The 27489-nt window shown below is 46.6% G+C and overlaps 1 protein-coding gene across 1 annotated transcript in view; it reads right to left on the bottom strand.

Annotated features, from left to right (window-relative positions):
- Nucleotides 1-27489, bottom strand: part of LOC115474547 (adenylate cyclase type 5-like) — a 561227-nt gene that overhangs the window by 86614 nt on the left and 447124 nt on the right. Inside the window, exons 13-14 of the mRNA XM_030210051.1 lie at nucleotides 9967-10083; nucleotides 792-956 (exon numbers count right to left, since the gene is read on the bottom strand). Of these exons, the coding sequence (XP_030065911.1) occupies nucleotides 792-956; nucleotides 9967-10083 (282 nt within the window). The remainder of the gene's footprint in view (nucleotides 1-791; nucleotides 957-9966; nucleotides 10084-27489) is intronic.

Genomic DNA, 27489 nt, shown 5'->3' with positions numbered 1-27489 from the left:
AAACAAGTGCGGGAGGCTTGTGCTGAGCGCATGCTCAGGCAAAATTCTCCCGCACTTCTACCCCATAATCAGAGATAATTGTGTTGCTTAAATTTGCATGCATTATCTCTGATCATAGGTCTAATAGTGCCCCATGCTGTTCCAGCGCTATTTTAGAGCGCTGTTTGGAACAGCGCGGGGCTTTTGATCATCTGCCTGTAAGTGCAAAGGGGTGTGGTCGTGGGAGAGGCATGGATGGGTGCCCAGCACTTTCACACTAAAGTTACAGAATAATGACAGGCATTTACACCAGCCATTGACATGGTGCAAGTGGCCATGCCTACACGCTGGCGTGCTAATACAGACTTATGCTAGTATTATATAATAGCAATTACGTGTGTATTTGCTGATACAGAATTCACGCTTAGCAAGCAGCATCCAACGCCTAACTTTAGATGACCTGTACTGAATTACCCTCTAAGAATGCCACAGCAACAACACATAATTATAAATAAGTACATTAACTTGGCAATTTTTATGAAACAAGGCATTGCTTATGAGTGTATGGTTCTGTGCAGATACACACAAGAGTGTGATATAAGGTTATGTAAGTGAATCTAAAATAGAAGCATACACAGCCAAACAACAATAGAGACAAATAAGGAAACATCTGTGATGTTCAGATTTTCCGCAGCATAGGAATGGAGGAAGTTATGAATATACAGGACATTACAGGAATTTCTTCCACCCTGGCATAAGGTACAATGGACCTGTTCTACTGGTGTCTTTCAGAGTTGTGCTTCAATAGCTACCTCTGGAAAGTTGCAGTTGGGTAAGGAACTCCCGCAGAAGCCCTCCACTGTACCGAGGCTGTAGTTGAAAGTCGAATTCTTGACAAGGCATGCGTCCACTCGACTGGGTGTGATGTTCTTCTCTGCAGCCACACAGCTGCACAAATCCTTGGTATTGCACATGAACTGGTGAGAAAGAAATGAAAGGTTCAGATAAAACGATGATGCTAATCTTAGAGCTGTCTAAAAAAACACTTCATGTAAGTGGTGCTTAAGATTTTTGAGTTTTCATCTAATATTCTAGGTTCCCAAGTAATTCTAGAACAGTACATATATGTAACTTCAGGCATGTTATAAGTTATCCCTCTCGTTTGATAACTCAACACCTAAATTTAAGCTCCATTTCCATGCTTCAATTAGAGAATACCTGCACTTATACGGCTAAGTGTACACTTGCATTCGTTCATTACTAGGTGTGTGCTTGGCACTAGTCTGTAAATGACGCATGCAACTCGATTAGGGGCCCTTTTACTAAGGCACGGTGAAAAGTGGCCTGTGCTGGTGTAGGTGCGTGTATGCGTGAAGGTCATTTTTTCAGCGTGCCTGGAAAAAAAAAGCATTTCTTTGTGGCCAAAAATGGACATGCGACAAAATTAAAACCAGCGCACATCCATTTTTGGCCTGAGATCTCACCGCCACCCATTGTCTTACTGGTAAGGTCTCATGCACTAACCTGGTGGTAAACAGCTGATTACTGCGGGTAAGCACCACGCGGTACAAAATAGAAAATATTTTCTACTGTGTCTTTTGGACATGGAATTACCGTCCGGGGCACGCGGTAGCCAGGCGGTAGTTCCAATTTCGCGCATGTTCGATTCACATAGGTACCTATGTACCTTAGAGGGGGATTTTCGAAAGAAACGTCAAAATCTGGGGGCAGGGAAAACCGTATTTTCGAAAAAAGATGGACGTCCATCTTTCGTTTCTAAAATACCAAGGACGACCTTGGATTTGGACGTCCTTAGACATGGATGTCTTTGACTTTCCGCGATTTTCAAAACCAAAGACGTCCATGTCAAAAATGTCCAAATGTAAGCCATTTGGACATCGGAGGAGCCAGCATTTGTAGTGAACTGGTCCCCCTGACATGCCAGGACACCAACCGGGCACCCTAGGGGGCACTGCAGTGGACTTCATAAATTGCTCCCAGGTACATAGCTCCCTTACCATGTGCTGAGCTCCCCAAAACCCACTACCCCCAACTGTACACCACTACCATAGCCCTTACGGGTGAAGGGAGGCACCTAGATGTGGGTACAGTGGGTTTTGGAGGGCTCGCCTTTTCCTCCACAAACGTAACAGGAAGGGGGGGTATGGGCCTGGGTCCGGCTGTCTGAAGTGCACTGCACCCACTAAAACTGCTCCAGGGACCTGCATGCGCTGTCATGGACCTGAGTATGATATCTGAGGCTGGCATAGAGGCTGGTACAAAATATTTTTAAAGATGTTTTTTGAGGGTGGGAGGGGGTTAGTGACCACTGGGGGAGTAATGGGAGGTCATCTGGTCATTTCAGGCACCTTTTTGTGCCCTATTCGTAAAAAAAAAAACACGTCTGGGTCAAAACTTCCAAGTTTTACTTTAGGACGTCCCTGCTTTTTTTGATTTTGGTGTCCAAGACGTCCAAGTGTTAGGCACGCCCAAGTCCCGCCTTCACCACACTTCCGGCACGCCCCCTTGAAATTTGGACATCCTTGCAACAGACTGCAGTTGGAGACGTCCAAAATCGGGTTTCAATTATACCAATTTGGACGTCTCTGGGAGATGGATGTCCATGTTCGATTTATGTCGAAAGATGGACGTCCATCTCTTTCGAAAATGAGCCTGTTAGTAAAAAGGTCCCACACTGTGTAAATGCATGGGGAGAGGGCATAAGCAGGACCAACATCTAATCTACATGCGTAGCTGACAGAATACTGTGCTATGCGCTGAAGTGCCACATTTAGCAGTAATAAAAGCACAAAAAAAATTATATACTTATAAGCCTTGTTAGAAAGCTTGACCAAATAGACATGCTTTCAAACATTTCCAAAAATGCAAAAAACAAAAGCAAGGTACAGTCCATAAGTACATAAGTAATGCCATACTGGGAAAAGACCAAGAGTCCATCGAGCCCAGCATCTTGTCCACGACAGCGGCCAATCCAGGCCAAGGGCACCTGGCGAGCTTCCCAAACGTACAAACATTCTATACATGTTATTCCTGGGATTTTGGATTTTTCCAAGTCCGTTTAGTAGCGGTTTATGGACTTGTCCTTTAGGAAACCGTCCAACCCCTTTTTAAACTCTGCCAAGCTAACCGCCTTCACCACATTTTCCGGCAATGAATTCCAGAGTTTAATTACATGTTGGGTGAAGAAACATTTTCTCCAATTTGTTTTAAATTTACTACACTGTAGTTTCATCGCATGCCCCCTAGTCCTAGTATTTTTGGAAAGCGTGAACAGACGCTTCACATCCACCTGTTCCACTCCACTCATTATTTTATATACCTCTATCATGTCTCCCCTCAGCCGTCTCTTCTCCAAGCTGAAAAGCCCTAGCCTCCTTAGTCTTTCTTCATAGGGAAGTCGTCCCATCCCCGCTATCATTTTAGCCGCCCTTCACTGCACCTTTTCCAATTCTACTATATCTTTCTTGAGATGCGGCGACCAGAATTGAACACAATACTCCACCTTCTGAGCCTCCTAAAGCGAATGCTACATACCTGTAGAAGGTATTCTCCGAGGACAGCAGGCTGATTGTTCTCACTGATGGGTGACGTCCACGGCAGCCCCTCCAATCGGAAACTTCTCTAGCAAAGTCCTTTGCTAGTCCTCGCGCGCCCGCGCGCACCGCGCATGCGCGGCCGTCTTCCCGCCCGAAACCGGCTCGAGCCGGCCAGTCCAGTATGTAGCAAGACAATACACTTCAAGGGAAGACACAACTCCAAAGGGGAGGCGGGCGGGTTTGTGAGAACAATCAGCCTGCTGTCCTCGGAGAATACCTTCTACAGGTATGTAGCATTCGCTTTCTCCGAGGACAAGCAGGCTGCTTGTTCTCACTGATGGGGTATCCCTAGCCCCCAGGCTCACTCAAAACAACAACCATGGTCAATTGGGCCTCGCAACGGCGAGGACATAACTGAGATTGACCTAAAAAATTTACCAACTAACTGAGAGTGCAGCCTGGAACAGAACAAACAGGGCCCTCGGGGGGTGGAGTTGGATCCTAAAGCCCAAAAAAGTTCTGAAGAACTGACTGCCCGAACCGACTGTCGCGTCGGGTATCCTGCTGCAGGCAGTAATGAGATGTGAATGTGTGGACAGATGACCACGTCGCAGCTTTGCAAATTTCTTCAATAGAGGCTGACTTCAAGTGGGCTACCGACGCAGCCATGGCTCTAACATTATGAGCCGTGACATGACCCTCAAGAGCCAGCCCCGCCTGGGCGTAAGTGAAGGAAATGCAATCTGCTAGCCAATTGGAAATGGTGCGTTTCCCTACAGCCACTCCCCTCCTATTGGGATCAAAAGAAACAAACAATTGGGCGGACTGTCTGTGGGGCTGTGTCCGCTCCAGATAGAAGGCCAATGCTCTTTTGCAGTCCAATGTGTGCAGCTGACGTTCAGCAGGGCAGGAATGAGGACGGGGAAAGAATGTTGGCAAGACAATTGACTGGTTCAGATGGAACTCCGACACAACCTTTGGCAGGAACTTAGGGTGAGTGCGGAGGACTACTCTGTTATGATGAAATTTGGTGTAAGGGGCCTGGGCTACCAGGGCCTGAAGCTCACTGACCCTACGAGCTGAAGTAACTGCCACCAAGAAAATGACCTTCCAAGTCAAGTACTTCAGATGGCAGGAATTCAGTGGCTCAAAAGGAGGTTTCATCAGCTGGGTGAGAACGACATTGAGATCCCATGACACTGTGGGAGGCTTGACAGGGGGCTTTGACAAAAGCAAACCTCTCATGAAGCGAACAACTAAAGGCTGTCCCGAGATCGGCTTACCTTCCACACGGTAATGGTATGCACTGATCGCACTAAGGTGAACCCTTACCGAGTTGGTCTTGAGACCAGACTCAGACAAGTGCAGAAGGTATTCAAGCAGGGTCTGTGTAGGACAAGAACGAGGATCTAGGGCCTTGCTGTCACACCAGACGGCAAACCTCCTCCATTGGAAGAAATAACTCCTCTTAGTGGAATCTTTCCTGGAAGCAAGCAAGATGCGGGAGACACCCTCTGACAGACCCAAAGAGGCAAAGTCTACGCCCTCAACATCCAGGCCGTGAGAGCCAGAGACTGGAGGTTGGGATGCAGAAGTGCCCCTTCGTCCTGAGTGATGAGGGTCGGAAAACACTCCAATCTCCACGGTTCTTCGGAGGACAACTCCAGAAGAAGAGGGAACCAGATCTGACGTGGCCAAAAGGGAGCAATCAGAATCATGGTGCCTCGGTCTTGCTTGAGTTTCAACAAAGTCTTCCCCACCAGAGGTATGGGAGGATAAGCATACAGCAGACCCTCCCCCCAGTGCAGGAGGAAGGCATCCGATACCAGTCTGCCGTGGGCCTGAAGCCTGGAACAGAACTGAGGGACTTTGTGGTTCACTCGAGTTGCGAAGAGATCCACCAAGGGGGTGCCCCACACCTGGAAGATCTGTCGCACCACGCGAGAATTGAGCGACCACTCGTGAGGTTGCATAATCCTGCTCAACCTGTCGGCCAGACTGTTGTTTACGCCTGCCAGGTATGTGGCTTGGAGCACCATGCCGTGACGGCGAGCCCAGAGCCACATGCTGACGGCTTCCTGACACAGGGGGCGAGATCCGGTGCCCCCCTGCTTGTTGACGTAATACATGGCAACCTGGTTGTCTGTCTGAATTTGGATAATTTGGTGGGACAGCCGATCTCTGAAAGCCTTCAGAGCGTTCCAGATCGCTCGCAACTCCAGAAGATTGATCTGCAGATCGCGTTCCTGGAGGGACCAACTTCCTTGGGTGTGAAGCCCATCCACATGAGCTCCCCACCCCAGGAGAGACGCATCCGTTGTCAGCACTTTTTGTGGCTGAGGGATTTGGAAAGGACGTCCCAGAGTCAAATTGGACCAGATTGTCCACCAATACAGGGATTCGAGAAAACTCGTGGACAGGTGGATCACGTCTTCTAGACCCCCAGCAGCCTGATACCACTGGGAGGCTAGGGTCCATTGAGCAGATCTCATGTGAAGGCGGGCCATGGGAGTCACATGAACTGTGGAGGCCATGTGGCCCAGCAATCTCAACATCTGCCGAGCTGTGATCTGCTGAGACGCTCGCACCCGCGAGACGAGGGACAACAAGTTGTTGGCTCTCGTCTCTGGGAGGTAGGCGCGAGCCATCCGAGAATCCAGCAGAGCTCCTATGAATTCGAGTTTCTGCACTGGGAGAAGATGGGACTTTGGATAATTTATCACAAACCCCAGTAGCTCCAGGAGGCGAATAGTCATCTGCATGGACTGCAGGGCTCCTGCCTCAGATGTGTTCTTCACCAGCCAATCGTCGAGATATGGGAACACGTGCACCCCCAGCCTGTGAAGTGCCGCTGCTACCACAGCTAGGCACTTTGTGAACACCCTGGGCGCAGAGGCGAGCCCAAAGGGTAGCACACAGTACTGGAAGTGGCGTGTGCCCAACTGAAATCGCAGATACTGTCTGTGAGCTGGCAGTATCGGGATGTGTGTATAGGCATCCTTCAAGTCCAGAGAGCATAGCCAATCGTTTTGCTGAATCATGGGGAGAAGGGTGCCCAGGGAAAGCATCCTGAACTTTTCTTTTACGAGATATTTGTTCAGGGCCCTTAGGTCTAGGATGGGACGCATCCCCCCTGTTTTCTTTTCCACAAGGAAGTACCTGGAATAGAATCCCAGCCCTTCTTGCCCAGATGGCACGGGCTCGACCGCATTGGCGCTGAGAAGGGCGGAGAGTTCCTCTGCAAGTACCTGCTTGTGCTGGAACCTGTAAGACTGAGCTCCCGGTGGACAATTTGGAGGTTTTGAGGCCAAATTGAGGGTGTATCCTTGCCGGACTATTTGAAGAACCCACTGGTCGGAGGTTATGAGAGGCCACCTTTGGTGAAAAGCTTTCAACCTCCCCCCGACTGGCAGGTCGCCCGGCACTGACACTTGGATGTCGGCTATGCTCTGCTGGAGCCAGTCAAAAGCTCGCCCCTTGCTTTTGCTGGGGAGCCGCGGGGCCTTGCTGAGGCGCACGCTGCTGACGAGAGCGAGCGCGCTGGGGCTTAGCCTGGGCCGCAGGCTGTCGAGAAGGAGGATTGTACCTACGCTTACCAGAAGCATAGGGAACAGTCTTCCTTCCCCAAAAAAATCTTCTACCTGTAGAGGTAGATGCTGAAGGCTGCCGGCGGGAGAACTTGTCGAATGCGGTGTCCCGCTGGTGGAGATGCTCTACCACCTGTTCGACCTTCTCTCCAAAAATGTTATCCGCACGGCAAGGCGAATCCGCAATCCGCTGCTGGAGTCTATTCTCCAGGTCGGCGGCACGCAGCCATGAGAGCCTGCGCATCACCACACCTTGAGCAGCGGCCCTTGACGCAACATCAAAGGTGTCATACACCCCTCTGGCCAGGAATTTTCTGCACGCCTTCAGCTGCCTGACCACCTCCTGAAAAGGCTTGGCCTGCTCAGGGGGAAGAGCATCAACCAAGCCTGCCAACTGCCGCACATTGTTCCGCATATGTATGCTCGTGTAGAGCTGGTACGACTGAATTTTGGCCACGAGCATAGAAGAATGGTAGGCCTTCCTCCCAAAGGAGTCTAAGGTTCTAGGGTCTTTGCCCGGGGGCGCCGAAGCATGCTCCCTAGAACTCTTAGCCTTCTTTAGGGCCAAATCCACAACTCCAGAGTCATGAGGCAACTGGGTGCGCATCAGCTCTGGGTCCCCATGGATCCGGTACTGGGACTCGATCTTCTTGGGAATGTGGGGATTACTTAGTGGCTTGGTCCAGTTCGCAAGCAATGTCTTTTTTAGGACATGGTGCAAGGGAACAGTGGACGCTTCCTTAGGTGGAGAAGGATAGTCCAGGAGCTCAAACATTTCAGCCCTGGGCTCGTCCTCCACAACCACCGGGAAGGGGATGGCCGTAGACATCTCCCGGACAAAGGAAGCGAAAGACAGACTCTCCGGAGGAGAAAGCTGCCTTTCAGGAGAGGGAGTAGGATCAGAAGGAAGACCCTCAGACTCCTCGTCCGAGAAATATCTGGGGTCTTCCTCTTCCTCCCACGAGGCCTCACCCTCGGTGTCAGACACAAGTTCACGAACCTGTGTCTGCAACCTCGCCCGGCTCGACTCCGTGAAGCCACGTCCACGATGGGGGCGTCGAGAGGTAGACTCCCTCGCCCGCATCGGCGAAGCTCCCTCCGCCGACGTAGTCGGGGAGCCCTCCTGGGAGGTGGCCGCAGTCGGCACCGCACGCGGTACCGATGTCGGGGACCTCACCCCGGGCGATGGGCCAGCCGGCGCCACGCTCGACGGTACCGGAGGCGCAAGCACCGCCGGTACCGGAGGGGTAGGGCGCAACAGCTCTCCCAGAATCTCTGGGAGAAAGGCCCGGAGGCTCTCGTTCAGAGCGGCTGCAGAGAAAGGCAAAGCGGTCGATGCAGGCGTCGACGTCAGAACCTGTTCCGGGCGAGGAGGCTGTTCCGGGCTGTCCAGAGTGGAGCGCATCGACACCTCCTGAACAGAGGGTGAGCGGTCCTCTCGGTGCCGATGCCTGCTGAGTGCCGACTCCCTCGGCAACCCAGAGCTCTCGGTGCCGACGCGGGGAGGCGACCGGTGTCGATGCTTCTTCGACTTCTTCCGAAGCATGTCACCGGAGCTCCCCGGCACCGACGAGGAGGACGTAGAATCCAGCCGTCGCTTCCTCGGGGCCGAGGCCGAAGGAGGTCGGTCTCGGGGGGGCTGTACCGCAGGAGCCCTCAGGGTAGGAGGAGACCCGCCCGAAGGCTCACCGCCACCAGCAGGGGAATGGACAGCCCTCACCTGCACTCCTGACGATGCACCACCGTCCGACGACATCAGCAGACGAGGTCCCGGTACCACCGACGTCGATGCAGTCGCCCGATACCTTGGCGCCGATGCAGAGGTCCGATGCCTCGATGCACTCGATGCAGTGGCGGCCGAGGAAGATGGTCTGGACGCTGACGACGTCGATGCACCCGAAGATCCCGGTGCCGATGCCGACGAAGAGCCCGAGAACAACACGTTCCACTGGGCTAATCTCGCTACCTGAGTCCGCCTTTGAAGCAGGGAACACAGACTACAGTTCTGGGGGCGGTGCTCGGCCCCCAGACACTGAAGACACGACGAGTGTCTATCAGTGAGCGAGATTACCCGGGCGCACTGGGTGCACTTCTTGAAGCCGCTGGAAGGCTTCGATGTCATGGGCGGAAAAATCACGCCGGCGAAATCAAAATCCGAAATGACGGAAAAAGAGCACCAAAAATTTTTTAGGGAGAAAATCTCGACCGAGGCCGAAAAGAGGCCTACCCCGACGACGAAAGAAAACTTATCGGGGCAAAAAGCTGGAAGTACGGGAAGGGGTTGGCCCGAAACCCGGGGGGGGGGGGTTTCCGGAGCACTTCCCGACACTTTTAAAGACTTTTCCGAAGAAAAGGAACACGTCAAAATAAATTTGGACGCGCGAGGTCGACTTTCCGGGGCTCGACACGGCGAAACACGACCGTACCGAGTGCGGACAAAAGAAGACTGGCCGGCTCGAGCCGGTTTCGGCCGGGAAGACGGCCGCGCATGCGCGGTGCGCGCGGGCGCGCGAGGACTAGCAAAGGACTTTGCTAGAGAAGTTTCCGATTGGAGGGGCTGCCGTGGACGTCACCCATCAGTGAGAACAAGCAGCCTGCTTGTCCTCGGAGAATGGCTATTTCAACAATTAGCTGATAGCATGACTTAATTCCCAGGCTGAACAGTGAATGCAGTGTGGTTTTTAAGACCTCTAAATCTCCCGCAGTAACCTATGTTTAAAATGCCCATTACCGAATGCTTTAACCACGTCTCTCAAAGTGTAAAAGTGCTGGGACTGTCCTATGGCTCTAGTTCAGCACAGGGCAATACTACGATTCCATAAGGAGATGGATAATGTGCTTACCATGTTGACAAATGCAGCGAGAAATACCAGCATAATGGTGAAGACTCCTACTATGGTGCTATTCGTTTTGGACTGGACGATCTTCCTGGACAGGGTCTGCAGCGGAGATGGGAAAAGCTGGGCATGAAATAAAGAGCAGAAGGCATTAAAATAACCAGGTCATCACAGATCTTTACACGTTTTATAATCAGAATAATTGCCAGCTCGGGGGAGGGGGAGGTGAATGCTGTTCCAGTAGAGAATGTCACTCATTTTGGTACCCAAATTTCTTTTCATTCCATATTTGATTACTGTAAATTAGTGACATCCAAACATAGAGACTCTTGCTACTGACGTTATTAAAAACTAATAAAAAAAGAATTGGCTGTCAGTCACAACAGTCTTATTCATTTTGCCTTCTTTTGGTGTTCATTTTTGGCTTCCTTCTCTATTTAGGATGTGACAAGATGAGAGATGTGCTGGGAATCCATTAATTAAATCAGCTTTGAGTTTCTGGCACACCTTCTGTGGCTCATGATGTAGTGAAGGAACGCTCTGTAGCGTACTGGTCTAAAGTATGCAAAACTTTCAAGGTATCTTTCTGCATGAAGAATAAGAATTTGGTGGCCACGTATGGCAGTTAAATCTGAAGTGAGTTTTATAGTAGAATTTTCATAATAACAATGCTTTATTTCTAGGGTTTCTCTCAAGAAAGGAGGGATTTCCCTACTTTCTTGTGGTTAAACATCTTCCTCCTCATTCCGTAACTTACGTTGGGGTTTACTATTAGATTGTAAGCTCTTTGAGCAGGGACTGTCTTTCTTCTATGTTTGTGCAGCGCTGCGTATGCCTTGTAGTGCTATAGAAGTGATAAATAGTAGTAGTAGTAGTCTCTTGTAACCAGAGCTAATATTGTGATGTCATAATGCCTCAGGCCACCAATAAGAGCCAACCTCATCAGTGATGTCACAATGGCTTGATTGTCCTATACTTGGCTTACTTTTATTACATAGCTCTTTGAGCAGGGACTGTCTTTCTTCTATGTTTGTGCAGCGCTGCGTATGCCTTGTAGCGCTATAGAAATGCTAAATAGTAGTAGTAGTAGTAGTAGTACTAGGCCGCTAGCGCAGCTGGCTGTGCACTAGTGCCGACACAGCCCATTCGCTTTGAATGGGCTGTGTCGGCAAAGTGGCATGGCTTAGTAAACAAACACCTTAGTGTCTACTATTTATTTAATTTATTAGGATTAATTTACCGCCTTTTTGAAGGAATCCACTCAGGGGTCCCCTTACTAAGGTGCGCTGAAAAATGGCTTGCGGTAGTGTAGGTGTGGGTTTTGGGCGTGTGCCGATCCATTTTTCAGCGCACCTGTAAAAAAAGCCTTTTAAAATTTTTGCTGAAAATGGACGTGCGGCAAAATCAAATTTGCCGCACGTCCATTTTGGGTCTGCGACCTTACCGCCTGCCAGCCATTGACCTAATGGTAAAGTCTCACGTAGTAACCGGGTGGTAATGACCTACGGGTGTCAAATGCCACTTGGCGTGCATCTGATATGCGCGTCCGAAAATAAAAATTAATTTTCGGCCACGCATATCAGACGCATGCGAAAAATGAAATTACCATAAGAGTTATGCGGTAGCCGGGCAGTAACTCCATTTTGGCGTGCAGTGGGCACGCATAGATGCTTACGCGGCTTAGTAAAAGAGCCCCTCAAGGCGGTGTACAGCAAGAATAAGTGAAACACAAGCAATAGACAATTACAGCAATAAAAATATTCAAACAACAATACAAAGTATGGTATAGTATACTACTTACAATGTCAACACAATACACAATAAAACATTTTACTATTTAGGCATTGTAGCGAAATGGGATTTTCAAGCCTGTGAACTGTACTAACCTTTTCATGCAGTGTACCTCTCTTGTTTGGCCAGCAGGTGGTGTTTGTTTTCTGTTTTAAAGCTATTGCAGAAAAGACTGCTTTCTTTTCAGTTTAATCACTGTGGGAAGGCAACCTACAGTGCCATTGGACAGATACTTTCAAATTTGGTGCTCTGATTGGCCCTGGAGTTCAAATTCAGCCAGTTTCAGAGAGGGAGTGGAGAGGGTAAGCATCTCTGCCCTGAGACCCTGTTCAGACCTGTGAGCAGTTATTTTCCTGAAACTCCCCAGGTGCTACCCAGGTAGTGATAAAGTATTTAGATAGCTTTATTATTGATCCATATTCAGTTATGTGTTATTGTTTGTTGATTTCACCTGGTCCTGGAGCAGTTTCTTCAGCGTTGTCGTCCATGTTCAAGTTCGCCAGCCCCATACTCCAGAGAAGGCAGCTGAGCTGGCTGACATTTTTGTGCCTAACTGTCCTTGGTTGGCATAGAGGGGCATAATCGAACGAAAACGTCTATCTCCATGGGCGTTTATCTCCGAGAACGGGTCCGTGAAGGGGCGGACCGAACCGTATTTTGGGAAAAAATAGACGTCCATGTTTTATTTGACAATTTGTGAGCTGGGCGTTTTTGTTTTTCAGCGATAATGGAAAATGAAAGCGCCCAGCTCAAAAACGAATAAATCCAAGGCATTTGTTCGTGGGAGGGGCCAGGAGTCGTAGTGTACTGGTCCCCCTCACATGCCAGGACACCAACCGGGCACCCTAGGGGGCACTTTTACAAAAACAAAAAAAAAGGTAAAAGAGCTCCCAGGTGCATAGCACCCTTCCGTTGGCTGTTGAGCCCCCCAAATCCCCCTCAAAACCCACCACCCACAAGTCTACACCATTACTATAGCCCTAAGGGGTGAAGGGGGGCACCTACATGTGGGTACAGTGGGTTTGGGGGGCGGTGTGGAGGGCTCCCATTTACCAGCACAAGTGTAACAGGTGGGGGGGGGGGATGGGCCTGGGTCTACCTGCCTGACGTCCACTGCACCCCCTAATAACTGCTCCAGTGACCTGCATACTGCTGCCAGGGAGGTGGGTATGACATTTGAGGGTGAACATAAAAAGTTGTGAAACGGCATATTTTTGTGGTGGGAGGGGGTTTGTGACCACTGGGGGAGTCAGGGGAGGTCATCCCCGACTCCCTCCAGTGGTCATCTGGTCATTTAGGGCACTTTTTGGGGCCCTATTCGTGGAAAAACAGGGTCCAGGAAAAGTGCCCTAAATTCTCGCTAAAAACGCATATTTTTTTTCCATTATCGGCGAAAGGCGCCTATCTCTGATCGGCCGATAACCACGCCCCAGTTCCGCCTTCACCACGCCTTTGACGCCCCCATCAACTTTGTCTGCATCCGCGACGGAGTGCAGTTGAAAACGTCCAAATTCGGCTTTCGATTATACCGCTTTATTCGTTTTTGTGAGATAAACGTCTATCTCCCGATTTGGGTCGCAATATAGGCATTTTTCTTTTTCAATTATAAGCTGGATAGAGAGCCATCCATATCCGCAGCAGCCAGGATCTAAGGGTTGCCAGGGCCCTAAGCCAAGTATTCCTTGAACCTCAGAGACAGTCATCAAACCCGCCAGTGTTCCTCAAAAACCCAAAGACTTTAGGCATGAACGTCCTTGTTACCAGTGTGGGCATACAGAACATTTGAAAGCAGATTGCCCAGATAATCTCAAACCTGCACTAAAGAGCATTCCAGTTCCTGCACCAAAGCTGGAGGCTTTCGTGGGTAGCTCCAGTACCATGGAGGAGGCCCACGCAGTTGCCACAGCACAAAAGGTTACTGGCCATTCATCAAACAAGGAAGCAGATGGATTTGCACAACACTATAGCACCCCAGTAACTGAATCAGACACAGGTGGCTGGGCTTGCGGACACTGGCTCTAGCATGACTTTATTACGACCAGAGCTAGTGCCAGAAGATGCTATTCTTGCAGGGCGCATTACAGAGGTAGTGACAGTGAATGGATCCAGAGAGATTGTACCCTCATCCACATCCTTGTCACCTCTCGTTTAGACTACTGCAATCTGCTTTTTGCTGGCCTCCCACTTAGTCACCTCTCCCCTCTCCAGTCGGTTCAAAACTCTGCTGCCCGTCTCATCTTCTGCCAGGGTCGCTTTACTCATACTACCCCTCTCCTCAAGACCCTTCACTGGCTCCCTATCCGTTTTCGCATCCTGTTCAAACTTCTTCTACTAACCTGTAAATGTACTCACTCTGCTGCTCCCCAGTATCTCTCCACACTCGTCCTTCCCTACACCCCTTCCCGTGCACTCCGCTCCATGGATAAATCTTTCTTATCTGTTCCCTTCTCCAACTCCAGACTTCGCGCCTTCTGTCTCGCTGCACCCTACGCCTGGAATAAACTTCCTGAGCCCCTACGTCTTGCCCCATCCTTGGCCACCTTTAAATCTAGACTGAAAGCCCACCTCTTTAACATTGCTTTTGACTTGTAACCACTTGTAACCACTCGCCTCCACCTACCCTCCTCTCTTCCTTCCCGTTCACATTAATTGATTTGATTTGCTTACTTTATTTATTTTTTGTCTATTAGATTGTAAGCTCTTTGAGCAGGGACTGTCTTTCTTCTATGTTTGTGCAGCGCTGCGTATGCCTTGTAGCGCTATAGAAATGCTAAATAATAGTAGTAGTAGTAGTATTGTACCCATTGCTCGAGTATTCCTGGATTGGGGTACCAAGCCTAGATACAAAGAAGTAGTAATAATGAAAAACATGCCGGTACCAATGCTGTGTGGGACCGACATGGATCCAATGAACATTACCCTTGACAGCGGAGGCAGCATTTCCACCATGGTGACCCGTAGGCGGCCCAACACATGGAAGCAGCAGAGACCACCTCTCCATTTCCAGATCCTGAGCCCGATCAGGTGGAACCAGCTGACCAAGCGACAGGAGGAGCAGGACCAGTTCCTGAGGTGACAGAGGCCGTGAGTATGGGATAGCCTGACTTATTCGACACACCTATTGATCAGACTGTTGAACCTAATTTGTCAGAGTCACCAGTAGAGACCCTTCCATGGATACTGATGTAGGACAGAGACATGCTTTTCAGGAAGCACAGCACTCTGACCCTGACCTGGAAGCCCTGTGGCAGAGGGATGGTCAGCCAACTGATGAGACTCATAAAGACTATATCCTATGGAAAGGGAGATTACTGTACAGAGAGACTGATTCAATCGATCCTAACAGGCCCTGGACATTTTAAGAGGTCCATGTGGGGAACAGATTAACAGGTTAACCAAGCAGGAGGCGCCATTGTTAACCTGTTCCCCACATGGACCCTGAAGCAGCTAGAGCTTGTAATGAGCACAGTGAAACGCTGGCCATTGTCGGTCGGGGACAAGGAAGCTGTGGCAACCATGTATACTAAAGACCGCCACAAAGCTAAGTAGCGCGCCATTCATTTTCTTTTTGATTTATATGTAAAAAGAGTTGGTTGACACACCAGGAGCTTAAAGGATTGATGAGGAGGTTTCCCGATACCGTTTCTCCTGTGTGTTTCATTTGAGACTTTGGGGTGTTTTTTTTACCCATGATGAGGAGCGAATCCTCTTAAGACCAAGCAATTGGTCAACGGGATCGACTGTTGCTTATGAGATCGTTCTTGATCCAGGCACCTTGAGGCTTTTCCCCCCCACTAGTCACAAGTGCTGTATACAATTTGTTATCACCATATGTGAGTACACACCATCCCCTTCTTACTATGCAGTGGGAGTTGTGAGTGCCAGTATGTGTGATATATAAAGGGGCATAATTGAACGGAAACGTCTATCTCCATGGGCGTTTATCTCCGAGAACGGGTCCGTGAAGGGGCGGACCGAACTGTATTTTCGCAAAAAATAGATGTCCATGTTTTATTCGACAATTTGTGAGCTGGGCGTTTTTGTTTTTCAGCGATAACGGAAAATGAAAGCGCCCAGCTCAAAAATGAATAACTCCAAGACATTTATTCGTGGGAGGGGCCAGGATTCGTAGTGCACTGGTCCCCCTCACATGCCAGGACACCAACCGGTCACCCTAGGGGGCACTTCTACAAAAACAAAAAAAAAGGTAAAAGAGCTCCCAGGTGCATAGCACCCTTCCCTTGTGTGTTGAGCCCCCCAAATCCCCCTCAAAACCCACTGCCCACAAGTCTACACCATAACTATAGCCCTAAGGGGTGAAGGGGGGCACCTACATGTGGGTACAGTGGGTTTGGGGGGGCGGTTTGGAGGGCTCCCATTTACCAGCACAAGTGTAACAGGTGGGGGGGGATGGGCCTGGGTCCACCTGCCTGAAGTCCACTGCACCCCCTAATAACTGCTCTAGTGACCTGCATACTGCTGCCAGGGAGGTGGGTATGACATTTGAGGGTGAAAATAAAAAGTTGTGAAACGGCATATTTTGTGGTGGGAGGGGGTTTGTGACCACTGGGGGAGTCAGGGGAGGTCATCCCCGATTCCCTCCATTGGTCATTTGGTCACTTAGGGCACTTATTGGGGCCTTATTTGTTGAAAAATAGGGTCCAGGAAAAGTGCCCAAAATTCTCGCTACAAACGCATATTTTTTTTCCATTATCGGCGAAAGGCGCCTATCTCTGATCGGCCAATAACCACACCCCAGTTCCGCCTTCACCACGCCTTTGACACGCCCCCATCAACTTTGTCCGCATCCGCGACGGAGTGCAGTTGAAAACGTCCAAATTCGGCTTTCGATTATACCGCTTTATTCGTTTTTGTGAGATAAACGTCTATCTCCCGATTTGGGTCGCAATATATGCGTTTTTCTCTTTCGATTATAAGCAGGATGGTCACTTCCACCACCACCTTGTAATATATTTAGAGGTTTCCCCTTGTTTAGTCATGGTGCTCCAGCAGTCTAGAACTAGTCTGTACTGCATAATAGCAATTGAAGCAATAAATATAATTTCTTTTCAGACAAAAATGAAAGAAATATTATTTTATAAAGTCTTATTGAAATGACTGTGAAAGGGCAAGCCCAGTAAGGTGTTCATGAGGAACACAATTACAAGTCTTTGTATCTGCAATGTACAAATAAATGTGTCAGAAATATAAACTGTGGGTGTGTTTTGTTTGTTTTTGCTATTAAGTGCTGTCATTTTCTGGTCTAATAACTGAGAGGAAATGAATGTTTGATGTGTCAATTAAAGTACAAGGAATAGTTATTTCTAACAGAATCAGTTTATTAAAACAAATAATGGTTTTTAAATGGATTTTGGAGGAGTTGAAAACAAAAGTTTAAATCCACCATACACCCTTCGAAATAAAACAAAAAACAAAACAAAGAAAACAAATTCCTGAGATGCTGAAAGGGCCATGCAAATGGATCAAGAGGCAGCTGTTTCGTGTATCTTCTAGTACTCTTATAGCAGAAAACTCTGTTTGCATGGACTGGAAAAAACAACAACCCAGTAACACGTAAAAAAAGATGGAGGGGAGGATGGGGGCGACGGAGACTCGCTGGACATGGATGGGAGCGGGAGGGGAGGTAAGCATGGCCTGTGGTGGCGCCCTCCTGCCATGCTTACCTCGTTCACTGGAGCCGGCTCATCCTGGAGAACCGGCTTGCAAGATCTTGCAAAATTTAACAACCGGCTCTTGCGAGCCGGTGCGAGCCGGCTCCAGCACACCACTGCCCTTATCCTATCTCATGTGGCTATACATCTCCGGCACTATGTAAGCCACATTGAGCCTGCAAATAGGTGGGAAAATGTAGGATACAAATGTAACAAATAAATAAACACAGCACCACTAATAAGATGATGTATCTCAAGTAGTTCTGCCTTTAACTGCAGTTTCCCCCCTTTTCTCAAGAGAAAGGAGTAGGACTCTCATTTATTTTGATTTTGCTCTCACCTTTTTCAGTAGTAGCTCAAGGTGAGTTACATTCAAGTACACTGGATATTTCTCTGTGCCAGGAGGGCTCACAATCTAAGTTTGTACCTGAGGCAATGGAGGTTTAAGTGACTTGCCCAAGATCACAAGGAGCAGCAGTGGGATTTGAACCAGCCACCTCTGGATTATAAGACTGGTGCTCTAACCACTAGGCCACTCCTCCACATTTGCTTTCCCCTACAGTACTTAAAAAAAAATACCAGGGTTGATATTCAAAGCAATTTAAGCAAAGAGAAGAGGGCTCCTACCCGGTTAAATCACGCTGGCTGGTCCAAACATTAATATTCAGCGGCACTATTCTGGAGATTGCCACTGAATTTTAGATGTGATTACCACGGTAAAGCCCGACCGAAACTTTTTTCCATTTTGGCTGAAACCAAAACTGCCACTGAAATTGTTTGTCCATTTTCGGTGGAAATGTGGCCGAAACTAGGTGCTTGATTTCGTCTGGAACCGAAAGTGAAACAATAGAAAAAGGCCTGAGTCTGGTTGTGTGGATGTCAACAAATTTATTAATACTATCCATATTGCCCATAGCAGCAGCAGTTAGAGCACAATTGACCGCTTGACGCTGGAATGTGTAGGAGATTCTGCACTAAGGTAGATAGGCTGCTTGAAGGAAAAGTTATTTCAATGCAGTTTCAGAGCCTTACGTTGTTCACATTTTCAAACTGCTTTGCTAGTAAATATATCAAATCTGAATCTCTTTGGATCTGGGTTCTGTTTGATATTATTCTGATACACTGATTGCACTCTCGGGGCTATTTCCTGAAAGTTGGTGTCTTGCCTATAGCAGCAGCCGTTACCGCACGCTTTCTTTTTTTCTGCCGGAGTTGAACTGCTTTTGCTTCCAGAGGTGTGCTCCTCTTCCAGGGGTGGGGCAGGGTTTCTGTAACCACTGTAAACAAGAGACCAGTTTCGGCCCTAGCCCATATCCTGCAGAAAGCTTTTTTGCAGAAACAGAAACTTGCTGAAAACAGCTCTTTTGAGTCGGTTTCGGCACCAGAAACAAAACCGAATTTCAGTTGGGCTCTACACCACAGTACCAGTTCGTGCCAGTCTGAGGATGAAGATGGGGCGGCCCTGGAAGTTACCTGGGCACTGTTGATTTTCAGTGCTGGTGTCTGGGAAAATGACCAGGCAAGTAGGACCACAAAGGGGAAAATTCCATAAATGGCGCAGAAAAATGGGTGCTGGAAAAAAAATCAGTGTGAAGTGCTGTTCTACAAAGGGCCATGCCCTTTACCAAGTAGCACACAGTGCTGATTCCTGCGCCTAACTTTAGGCGTCACACTTACGCCTGCTGAAACTTGCTGTAAATGCTCTGCCGCCCAAGCTAGGCGTGCTGAGGCAGTATTCTGTAACTACACAAGAAACGTTTCGGAATGCCCCTGACACACCCATGGCCATGCCCCCTTTTGAGTTATATCCATTATAGAATAATGTGCAGTCAGATACACATGCAAATATTAATGAGGGCCAATTAACTTCAATAATTGGATGTTAGCACCCAATTATTGATATTTAAGAGCTTGTTACTCAATTAATTTGCAAGTGCGTCTTGAGCGTGAGACCAAATTTGTGCGCCACTTATAGAATCCAAGGGAAAATGCAGTCCTAACTATACTCGGTAAGTTATCTGAGCACTGGCACTGATTATTGGCCAGACCCGGACTTTGTATTTCTCATTCCGGAAATGGCGATCGCCATTATGGAACAATGTAAGCCACATTGAGCCTGCAAATAGGTGGGAAAATGTGGGATACAAATGCAACAAATAAAGAAATAAATAAAATTTAGTGAACTGCAAAGATTCATATAGTCACTGTCAGCAGCTGGATTAGACCTGGCATGAAATATCTGGGCTTACAAACTAGGGGAAATGTTAAATCACCAGAGTCATATCATAAATATACACATTAAGACTCCAGAATTATATCACAAATACAAATTTTATTGCATCTATGTGCAAATAGATGCAATAAAATTTGTATTTGTGCTATAATTCTGGAGTCTTAATGTGTATATTTATGAAATAGCTGGGCCTAATTCAGCCCTTGATGATCAGTGGAAAAAACCACTAACCATCACAGGCTGAATTTTGCCCCTACCGATTATAAACCCATTCCAAGAAAGTTGAAAACAGCTTGGTGGAATTAAATTTGCCTGAAGCTTCTTCTCCCAAGTTTATGGAGTCAACAAGGATAGGCTCCAACCTTTCAGGAGAACATTTTAAGAGGGGAGGGGCGGAAGAGAGAGCTTTGGCTCAGTAATTTGTTCTTTCTCCTTATTCCATCTTAGTCAGGACTAGCCCCAAGGCCTGGGCTGTCTGCCAGCCGCCAACCATGGATATTCAGCTGAATATCGGTGGATAGCCAGTTATGCACTATTTAACCAGTCAGCATCTGTTCTGACTGGTTAAATAGCGCTAAATATCGGGTGGATTTTGTTTTATTTGTTTTTATCTATGTACAGACAAACAAAGGGGCGAAAGTAATCAGTAACCAGGATGTTATGTTATGTTAACAGGGATTTATTACTCGCCAACTCTCTTAAGTTAGACTCAAGACGAGTTACAAATTGCACAAACAGATCAGTGGCGTAGCCAGACCTGACATTTTGGGTGGGCCCAAAACTAATATGGGTGGGCACCATCCCCTTAGCCATGCATCACCCCTTCCTTTCTCTACCCCCCCCCAATCCATCCTCATAGCCTGGCATCAGCCCTTCCCTCTCCCCATCTAACCTTCCCCGTAGCCCAGCATCAGCCCTTCCCTTTCCTATTCCCCATCCATTCATCCATCCATCCATCCTCATAGCCTGGCATCAGCCCGTCCCTTCCCTACCCCCCCAATCCATCCTCATAGCCTGGCATCAGCCCTTCCCTTCCCTCTCCCCATCTAACCTTCCCCGTAGCTTTGCATCAGCCCTTCCCCTTTCCTATCCCCCATCCTTCCCTACCCCACAATCCATCCAAATAGCCCGGCATCAGCCATTCCCTTTCCTACCATCCATCCCTTAGCTAGGCATCAGCCTACCCTATTCCCCACCCCTCCTTGTAGCCTAGCATCAGCCTTGTCCTACCTCCTACGCACCCCCCATAGTCTGGCATCTCCCCTCCTCCCACCCGGACGCACACCAACATTAAATATAAAACCTTTTTTTTTTTTGTCTTGGGCACTGCAGAGACCAACCCCACCCAGAAACCCCTTTACATTACATATAAAACTTTTTTTTTTTTTTATCTGGGTACTGCAGAACCATCCCTACCCCAAAACCCACACCAACATGAAAAATATACCTTTTTTTAATAAAAATATTTTAACCTGGGCACTGAGCCCACCCCCACCAAGAAACTCACCAACGATAAGTTTTAATGGTGGGTTTCTGGGTGGGGGTAGGGTCTTTACTGCCAAGGGGGGAAAAAGGTATATTTAATGATTAAATACATATTCCTCCCCCCAGGCAGTGAAGAGCCCACCACCAGCATTACATTGTACATATTAAAAAAAAAAAACCCTAAACATTTGTTTTACCTGGCAGCTGGGCTTATCTGTATGGGCTGGCAGCTGCTGCTGCTTGGAGTTGGCAGTAAAGTAAAGGTACTCTATTCTGGAATGATCTTGATTTGAATTTCGATTTTCCCAAATTCCCATGTTTCAGGGCAGGGCCAGGGCAGGCTGAGGCTCGCACTAACCCTGCGTGCCGTGCGTGCACGTGCAGCTATGCCCGCGCCTCAGATGCCAGTTGAGTTGCCACGAGCGAGCTCAGCGGATGGAGCTGAGGCCAAGCGAAGCAAGAGCGAGGCTGAGCACACCTGCCGCCACGCACAGCCACGTCCACGTAGGATGGAAAACAATGATGCGCTGATGCGACCTGCAACTTGCTGGAGAGATGATAGATCAGCTGCGCAGCAGTGAGCGGGTGCCCGCGACGGCGCGACGTGTAGTACGCTAGGAGGCTGCTGCAGTCAGTGAGTGTGTGCGCTTGGGTGGTGGTGGGCGGGCCTGAGCCGAAATCGGGCTGGAAGGAACCTGGAGAGCTGAACAGAGCGCGAGCGGGTGCCGTGCCGTCTCTGCCATGGTAGACGCTGCTGCTGCAGTTGCAGTGTGTGTGTGCGCTTGGGTGGGTAGCTACGCCCCTGAAACAGATAAGAAACTGATAACAAACTATCAGGAAATACAGATAAAACAAAATAAAAAACTTAACATAGTAATACTAAAACCCCCAGGGTTTAGCAAACAAATACGTTTTTAAGGCTTCCCGGAACAAAAAATATTTATTTAATGAGCAAAGCTCAAAAGGAACTTTATTCCAATAATGGACTGCAGCAAAAACGAAAGATTTAGAGAAAACAGTTTTAAACCGTACACCTTTGACAGATGGAAGAGCTAACAACAGATATTTACAACTCCTATACATTATCCTAGATTTAATAAGTTCACCAGCTGGGAACCATCTTCAGGGTAAGTGCCATCTAGAAACTTAAACACTAAACAAAGTACTTTATAAACAATCTGAGCCGGCACTGGCAACCAATGCAGGGTATCCAACAAAGGGGTTATATGATCCTATCAAGACTTTCGAAATATCAACTGTGTAGCTGAATTTGGAATCATCTGAATTCTAGAAAACTGCTTAGCAGATAGGCCCAAATAGAGTTCCCACAGTCCAACAATGATAAGATTATTAATTGAACAATAATCCTGAAGTGGTCAGGTAAAAGTTGCTTCAACTTAAAATATACTTTTCTAATTAAACCATTGACTTATGATTCCATGTTGAAAGAGCAGTCCAAAACTACTCTAGTTCTCTCTACCTTAAAATGAGACCCATCACCACCCAAAATCATCTGTGGAATTGAGGCTAAATTCATTTTTAAAAAACCATAAAAATTTGGTCTTGTCAACATTTAAGTTTAACCTTAACAGACCAATCTTTGCTCGTAAGTATACAATTGTTAATATGAGAAAACAGAGAATCGTTACCATGAATGATAGGGATCACCTGCATATGACAACAAGAGCTCACCTGGGTCTGGTCTGTTATATGACCAAGAGAACTCATATACAAGTTATACAACAATGGGAAATGGACCAATGACTCCAGAGACTGGGACAACTGAGTGGAACAGGAAAACTTTATTATGGACTTGACACAGATCTGTGTTTCGGCCACAGGCCTGCCTCAGGAGTCTTTGTAGTATGGGTTCGGGTGTAGAGCCACTTTGTCTAGGGGGTCTTGAAAAAGACCTCTGAATTAAAAAAAAGGAGCAGCGCGTCCGTAATAAAGTTTTCCTTTTCCACTCAGTTGTCCCAGTCTCTGGAGTCATTGGTCCATTTCCCACTTTTTTTTCTTCTGATTTGTGTGTTCCTTGGGATTTTGCTGTTCATCCACCCAGGTGGATTACCCATCCCTATACAACAATGGTGAAATGGAGGAACCTTGAGGAACTCCACAAGGAGATTCCAAGGTAGAAGAATTTCGACCCTCCTTCAAAACTAAATAATGCTTATTTATTTTTTATTTTAGTCACATTTGTACCCCGCGCTTTCCCACCCATGGCAGGCTCAATGAGGCTTACATGGGGCAATGGAGGGTTAAGTGACTTGCCCAGAGTCACAAGGAGCTGCCTGTGCCTGAAGTGGGAATCGAACTCAGTTCCTCAGGACCAAAGTCTACCACCCTAACCACTAGGCTACTCCTATTCTTCAAAAAGGACTCAAATCACTTAAACTCCGAGCCATTCAATCCAAAATCTGACAACATACTTAATAAGATATCATGATTAACAGTATCAAAGGTGGATGAAATGTCAAGGATGATCTAAAGTAGTTTAACATCCTTTTAATTGATAGTTTATTTTATTTATTTATTTATTGGAATTTATTAACCGCCTTTATGAAGAGATTCACCCAAGGCAGTATATGGCAGGTACAGTGTAATATAAAACTCACAATTTTGTTAACAGCATAACAATAGTAAAATGTCTAAATATAAACATAACTAGCAGATGAGATAAACCTGAGAGCAGCACCGTGAAACAGGATCAAAAATATACACATTTAATAGCACTGAAATTCAAATAACAGAGACATAATGCAATGCCAGCATAATATTAATTAAAGACATAAGCAACTGGTCTAAGTTACAGTGTGTGTAGCAACCTAGTCCAGGTGCAGAATGGTGTATAATCAGTCACACTCCTGCAAATTCTAGTTGTATGACACACAGTCTCAGGCAGAGCAGGATACGGATATACAGTCGCAAGTGAGCTGAGACTCAACAACGGCCATGTTTCGGCTTTCCAGCCTTCCTTAGGAGTCCTCTTATGATTCAATGAATATATGGTAAATAGAAAATGATAAACAATAAGCAAATACAAGTGAAAATGAAAGGACTATGAACGTGAATAAACATCAAAAGTAATATCTGTACATATAAAATAGATATGGATGAATAAGTGAAATGGATAGAACATGAATAAAAAGGTATACAAAATAGTCAGATGGAAAAACACACACACACACATTATATATATATATATATATATATATATATATATATATATACAGTATATATATTTAGTGAACGTGAGCATAAGATTATAAAAAAGAATAGAAGTGCCTACAAGTGATACATAAGACATTTAGGGCCCTGTTTACTAAGCCGCGTTAACTTTTTTAACACGTATTAACCATGTGCGTGTATTAACTGTGTACGCGCCTACAATATCCCTAGAGGCATCTACATGGTTAACACACGTGCTAATTGTAGGTGAGTTAAAAACATCAACTCGCCTTAGTAAACAGGTAGATTTATAGCTAACAAAGATGGTAAACCTGAAGAATCTAGGTAAGTGCTGTGACAAAAAACATATACTACCATAAATTATCTGTCTTGTGAGAGGATAAATCTGCTTATTGCACCAGACTAAACAGCTATTTTATAAACTCAATGGAAATATGGAACCGCGTTTAAGATATGTGTAGCTTATCAAAAAGCCTTTATCTATGTACGCCAGCTTGACTGGGTTTCTCAAGAAGAGGTATATAAAGGTTTACATAGTAGATGACGGCAGAAAAAGACCTGCACGGTCCATCCAGTCTGCCCAACAAGACAACTCATGTGTGCTACTTTTATGTATACCCTACTTTGATTTGTACCTGTGCTCTTCAGGGCACAGACCGTATAAGTCTGCCCAGCACTATCCCCGCCTCCCAACCACCAGCCCATGCTTTAGCTTAGCTTTCTAAGTACTTAATGTCCTTAAAAAATCTCACCTACTGGCCTTTAATCTCACTCATTGGGGGGGGGGGGGAGAGACTACTTTTGGCATCTCAGAATTTGATTGTCATCCGCCATGAACCTATTTTGGTGAAGCAGATTATAAATGTCGGGCTGTATTGAACTGAGCTAAATTAATAGGCCCTACAATGGATTTGCATAGGCTAACAAGGGGGAAAGTTGTGATGTACTTCACGATCAATAGGGAAAATGCATCACATCTGTACTTTGTATTCTCTTTACTCTGTCAAAGTTGCACCTAAAGGGCTTTACAGCCAAGGAGGAAGTTCCTACATGGCTGTTATTTACTTGGAACACCTAACCTTTTCTAGGATACAATGAGACTGATTATGTGAAACAATGGATCCTTGTGGGGCCCAGTATTGAGCAATTAATAGTCAGTTAATATCCTGGGAAAACATGGGCCATTGTCAGTTGGATAAAAGAGCACCAAAGGTTTCCATTCAATGACTAAGTCAAACTGTTGCTTTAAAGCAAACATCTAACATAATTTTAAAATGTTCAGCCAGTATTGACCCAACCAATGTTGCAAGCCATAGAAAAGAGGCAAGAAATTGATTTTCTCATAAAGGTCAGTAGTTAGATAATTTGGTTTAAAACAAATTAGCTTATAATAGTAGTTTGAAATCAGCCTTCCCTCTCAGTACCAGCCACAGTCAAGTCTTGAAACTGCAACCTGAAAAGGTGCAGTTTCCTAGGAAAAAAGGGTGCCTTGTTAATTTAAGAGCTTAACAGATGCCAGGCGTGTAAGACAACACAATACCGATTCCCATGACTGGGAAAAGTCATACTGAAGTCCGCATGAGACCTTCGGCTCTCTACCACCCACTAACCAGAGAAGCAAAGGAATGTGTTGAAGAGCAGTTAAACTATGCTTGTCATCAGCAATCATGTTCTAAGTCTGTATGTCCGCAGTACTAGACGCAGTTCTCATCATCACACTCAACAGAATCTGAAAAATAACTTGTGATACCCAAGCCAATGGAGTCTCTCAATGAGACCCTCCTAGAAAAGTACATTCTATTATGTAAGAACAGGGAGAGACAATAAGCGGCCCAAGAAAATGACCAGAGGATCCCAATGGAATAGAACACCTTCCTATTTATGTACATTGCTGGAACAAAGAAACCCCTGTGCTTTGTATTCTTTTGGGTTTCGTTTCTAAACTGGGAGATCACTCATTAACATTCGAGCTCGGATCAAGGGAAGAAAAAAAAGCTTACATGACAGCCTTCCTAGGGCCCGTTTCATTGTTGAGGAAATGGGCATGGTTCCACTAATATATCATATAACTTCGATTATGCATCTTGAAGACCTCAGTCAAACGGAGACATGGTGTATTAGTGAGTTCAAGCAACCACTCTCCTATAGTCACCAGTCCTCTTTTAGTTTTAAAAAATTTGTTATATGAGCTTCTTATATTTTGGTGGAGTCTAAGCACCTGTGTAGGATCTGATTGGATTAAGTGTCAAAGCGTTTTACAATTATAGTACTCCTTGAACTTACAATTACAATACAATCTTACAAGCAAACAGTACAACACATTAAATAAAACATCCAGGTTTTTAGAAGCTGATAAAATGCATAGTAGGAACGTTTTGAAGTTCCTTAGGTAGGAAATTCCAGAGGAAAGGGTCAGCATATGAAAATACACGCCCTCTGTGGATGAAATATAAGGGAGGCCTGGATTTATTTACCATCCCAACAGACCTGTAACTAGAATGGAAAATTCTCTTCATTTTCATTTTGTGTTCACTTTTTTTGGTGTCAAAATAAATGTCATTAAGAGCATGCACTATTTGTATATAGTGCACACTCTTTCCCAAGGGATGTGCATGCTGTCAGGAAAGAGCATGCACTATCCCCCAGATTCTATAAACTTGTACGCCGAATTTTACCATTAAAACTCAACTTGTTAGTTGTGCCATAAATTAATTTAATAATGAGCTGATGATTGGTGTTAAACAATAATAGGCCACGATTGGCCTTAATTGCCACCAATTAGAAGTTATGCACACAACTGGCCATCAGTATTCTGTAACAGGCACATGTGGCCATGGGAGGGGCACATAGTGGCCATTATAGAATCTGCACTTAGCATGCGGTATCGTGGCACTTTTAGAGCCCCCTTTCTTGAATCTACCCCTATATGCACACTCTTTAAGGAGAGTGCACACTCTCCCCCGAATCAATATATATGGCGCCCAGATTGGGGCACGATCCTGAGATGCACGTGCAATTTAAATGGCTATCAAGCCATTAATGAGCAATAATTGGATGCCAACAACCAATTATTTGATGTAAATTGGTACCAATTAAGATTTGTGCGCACTTTTGGTTGAGTGCTATTCTATAACACATAATATCATACACAGAAAA

Source organism: Microcaecilia unicolor, chromosome 7 (assembly GCF_901765095.1).
Source record: "Microcaecilia unicolor chromosome 7, aMicUni1.1, whole genome shotgun sequence".
In the NCBI taxonomy this organism is placed as follows: domain Eukaryota; kingdom Metazoa; phylum Chordata; class Amphibia; order Gymnophiona; family Siphonopidae; genus Microcaecilia; species Microcaecilia unicolor.
This window is presented reverse-complemented; position numbering and strand designations above follow the sequence as displayed.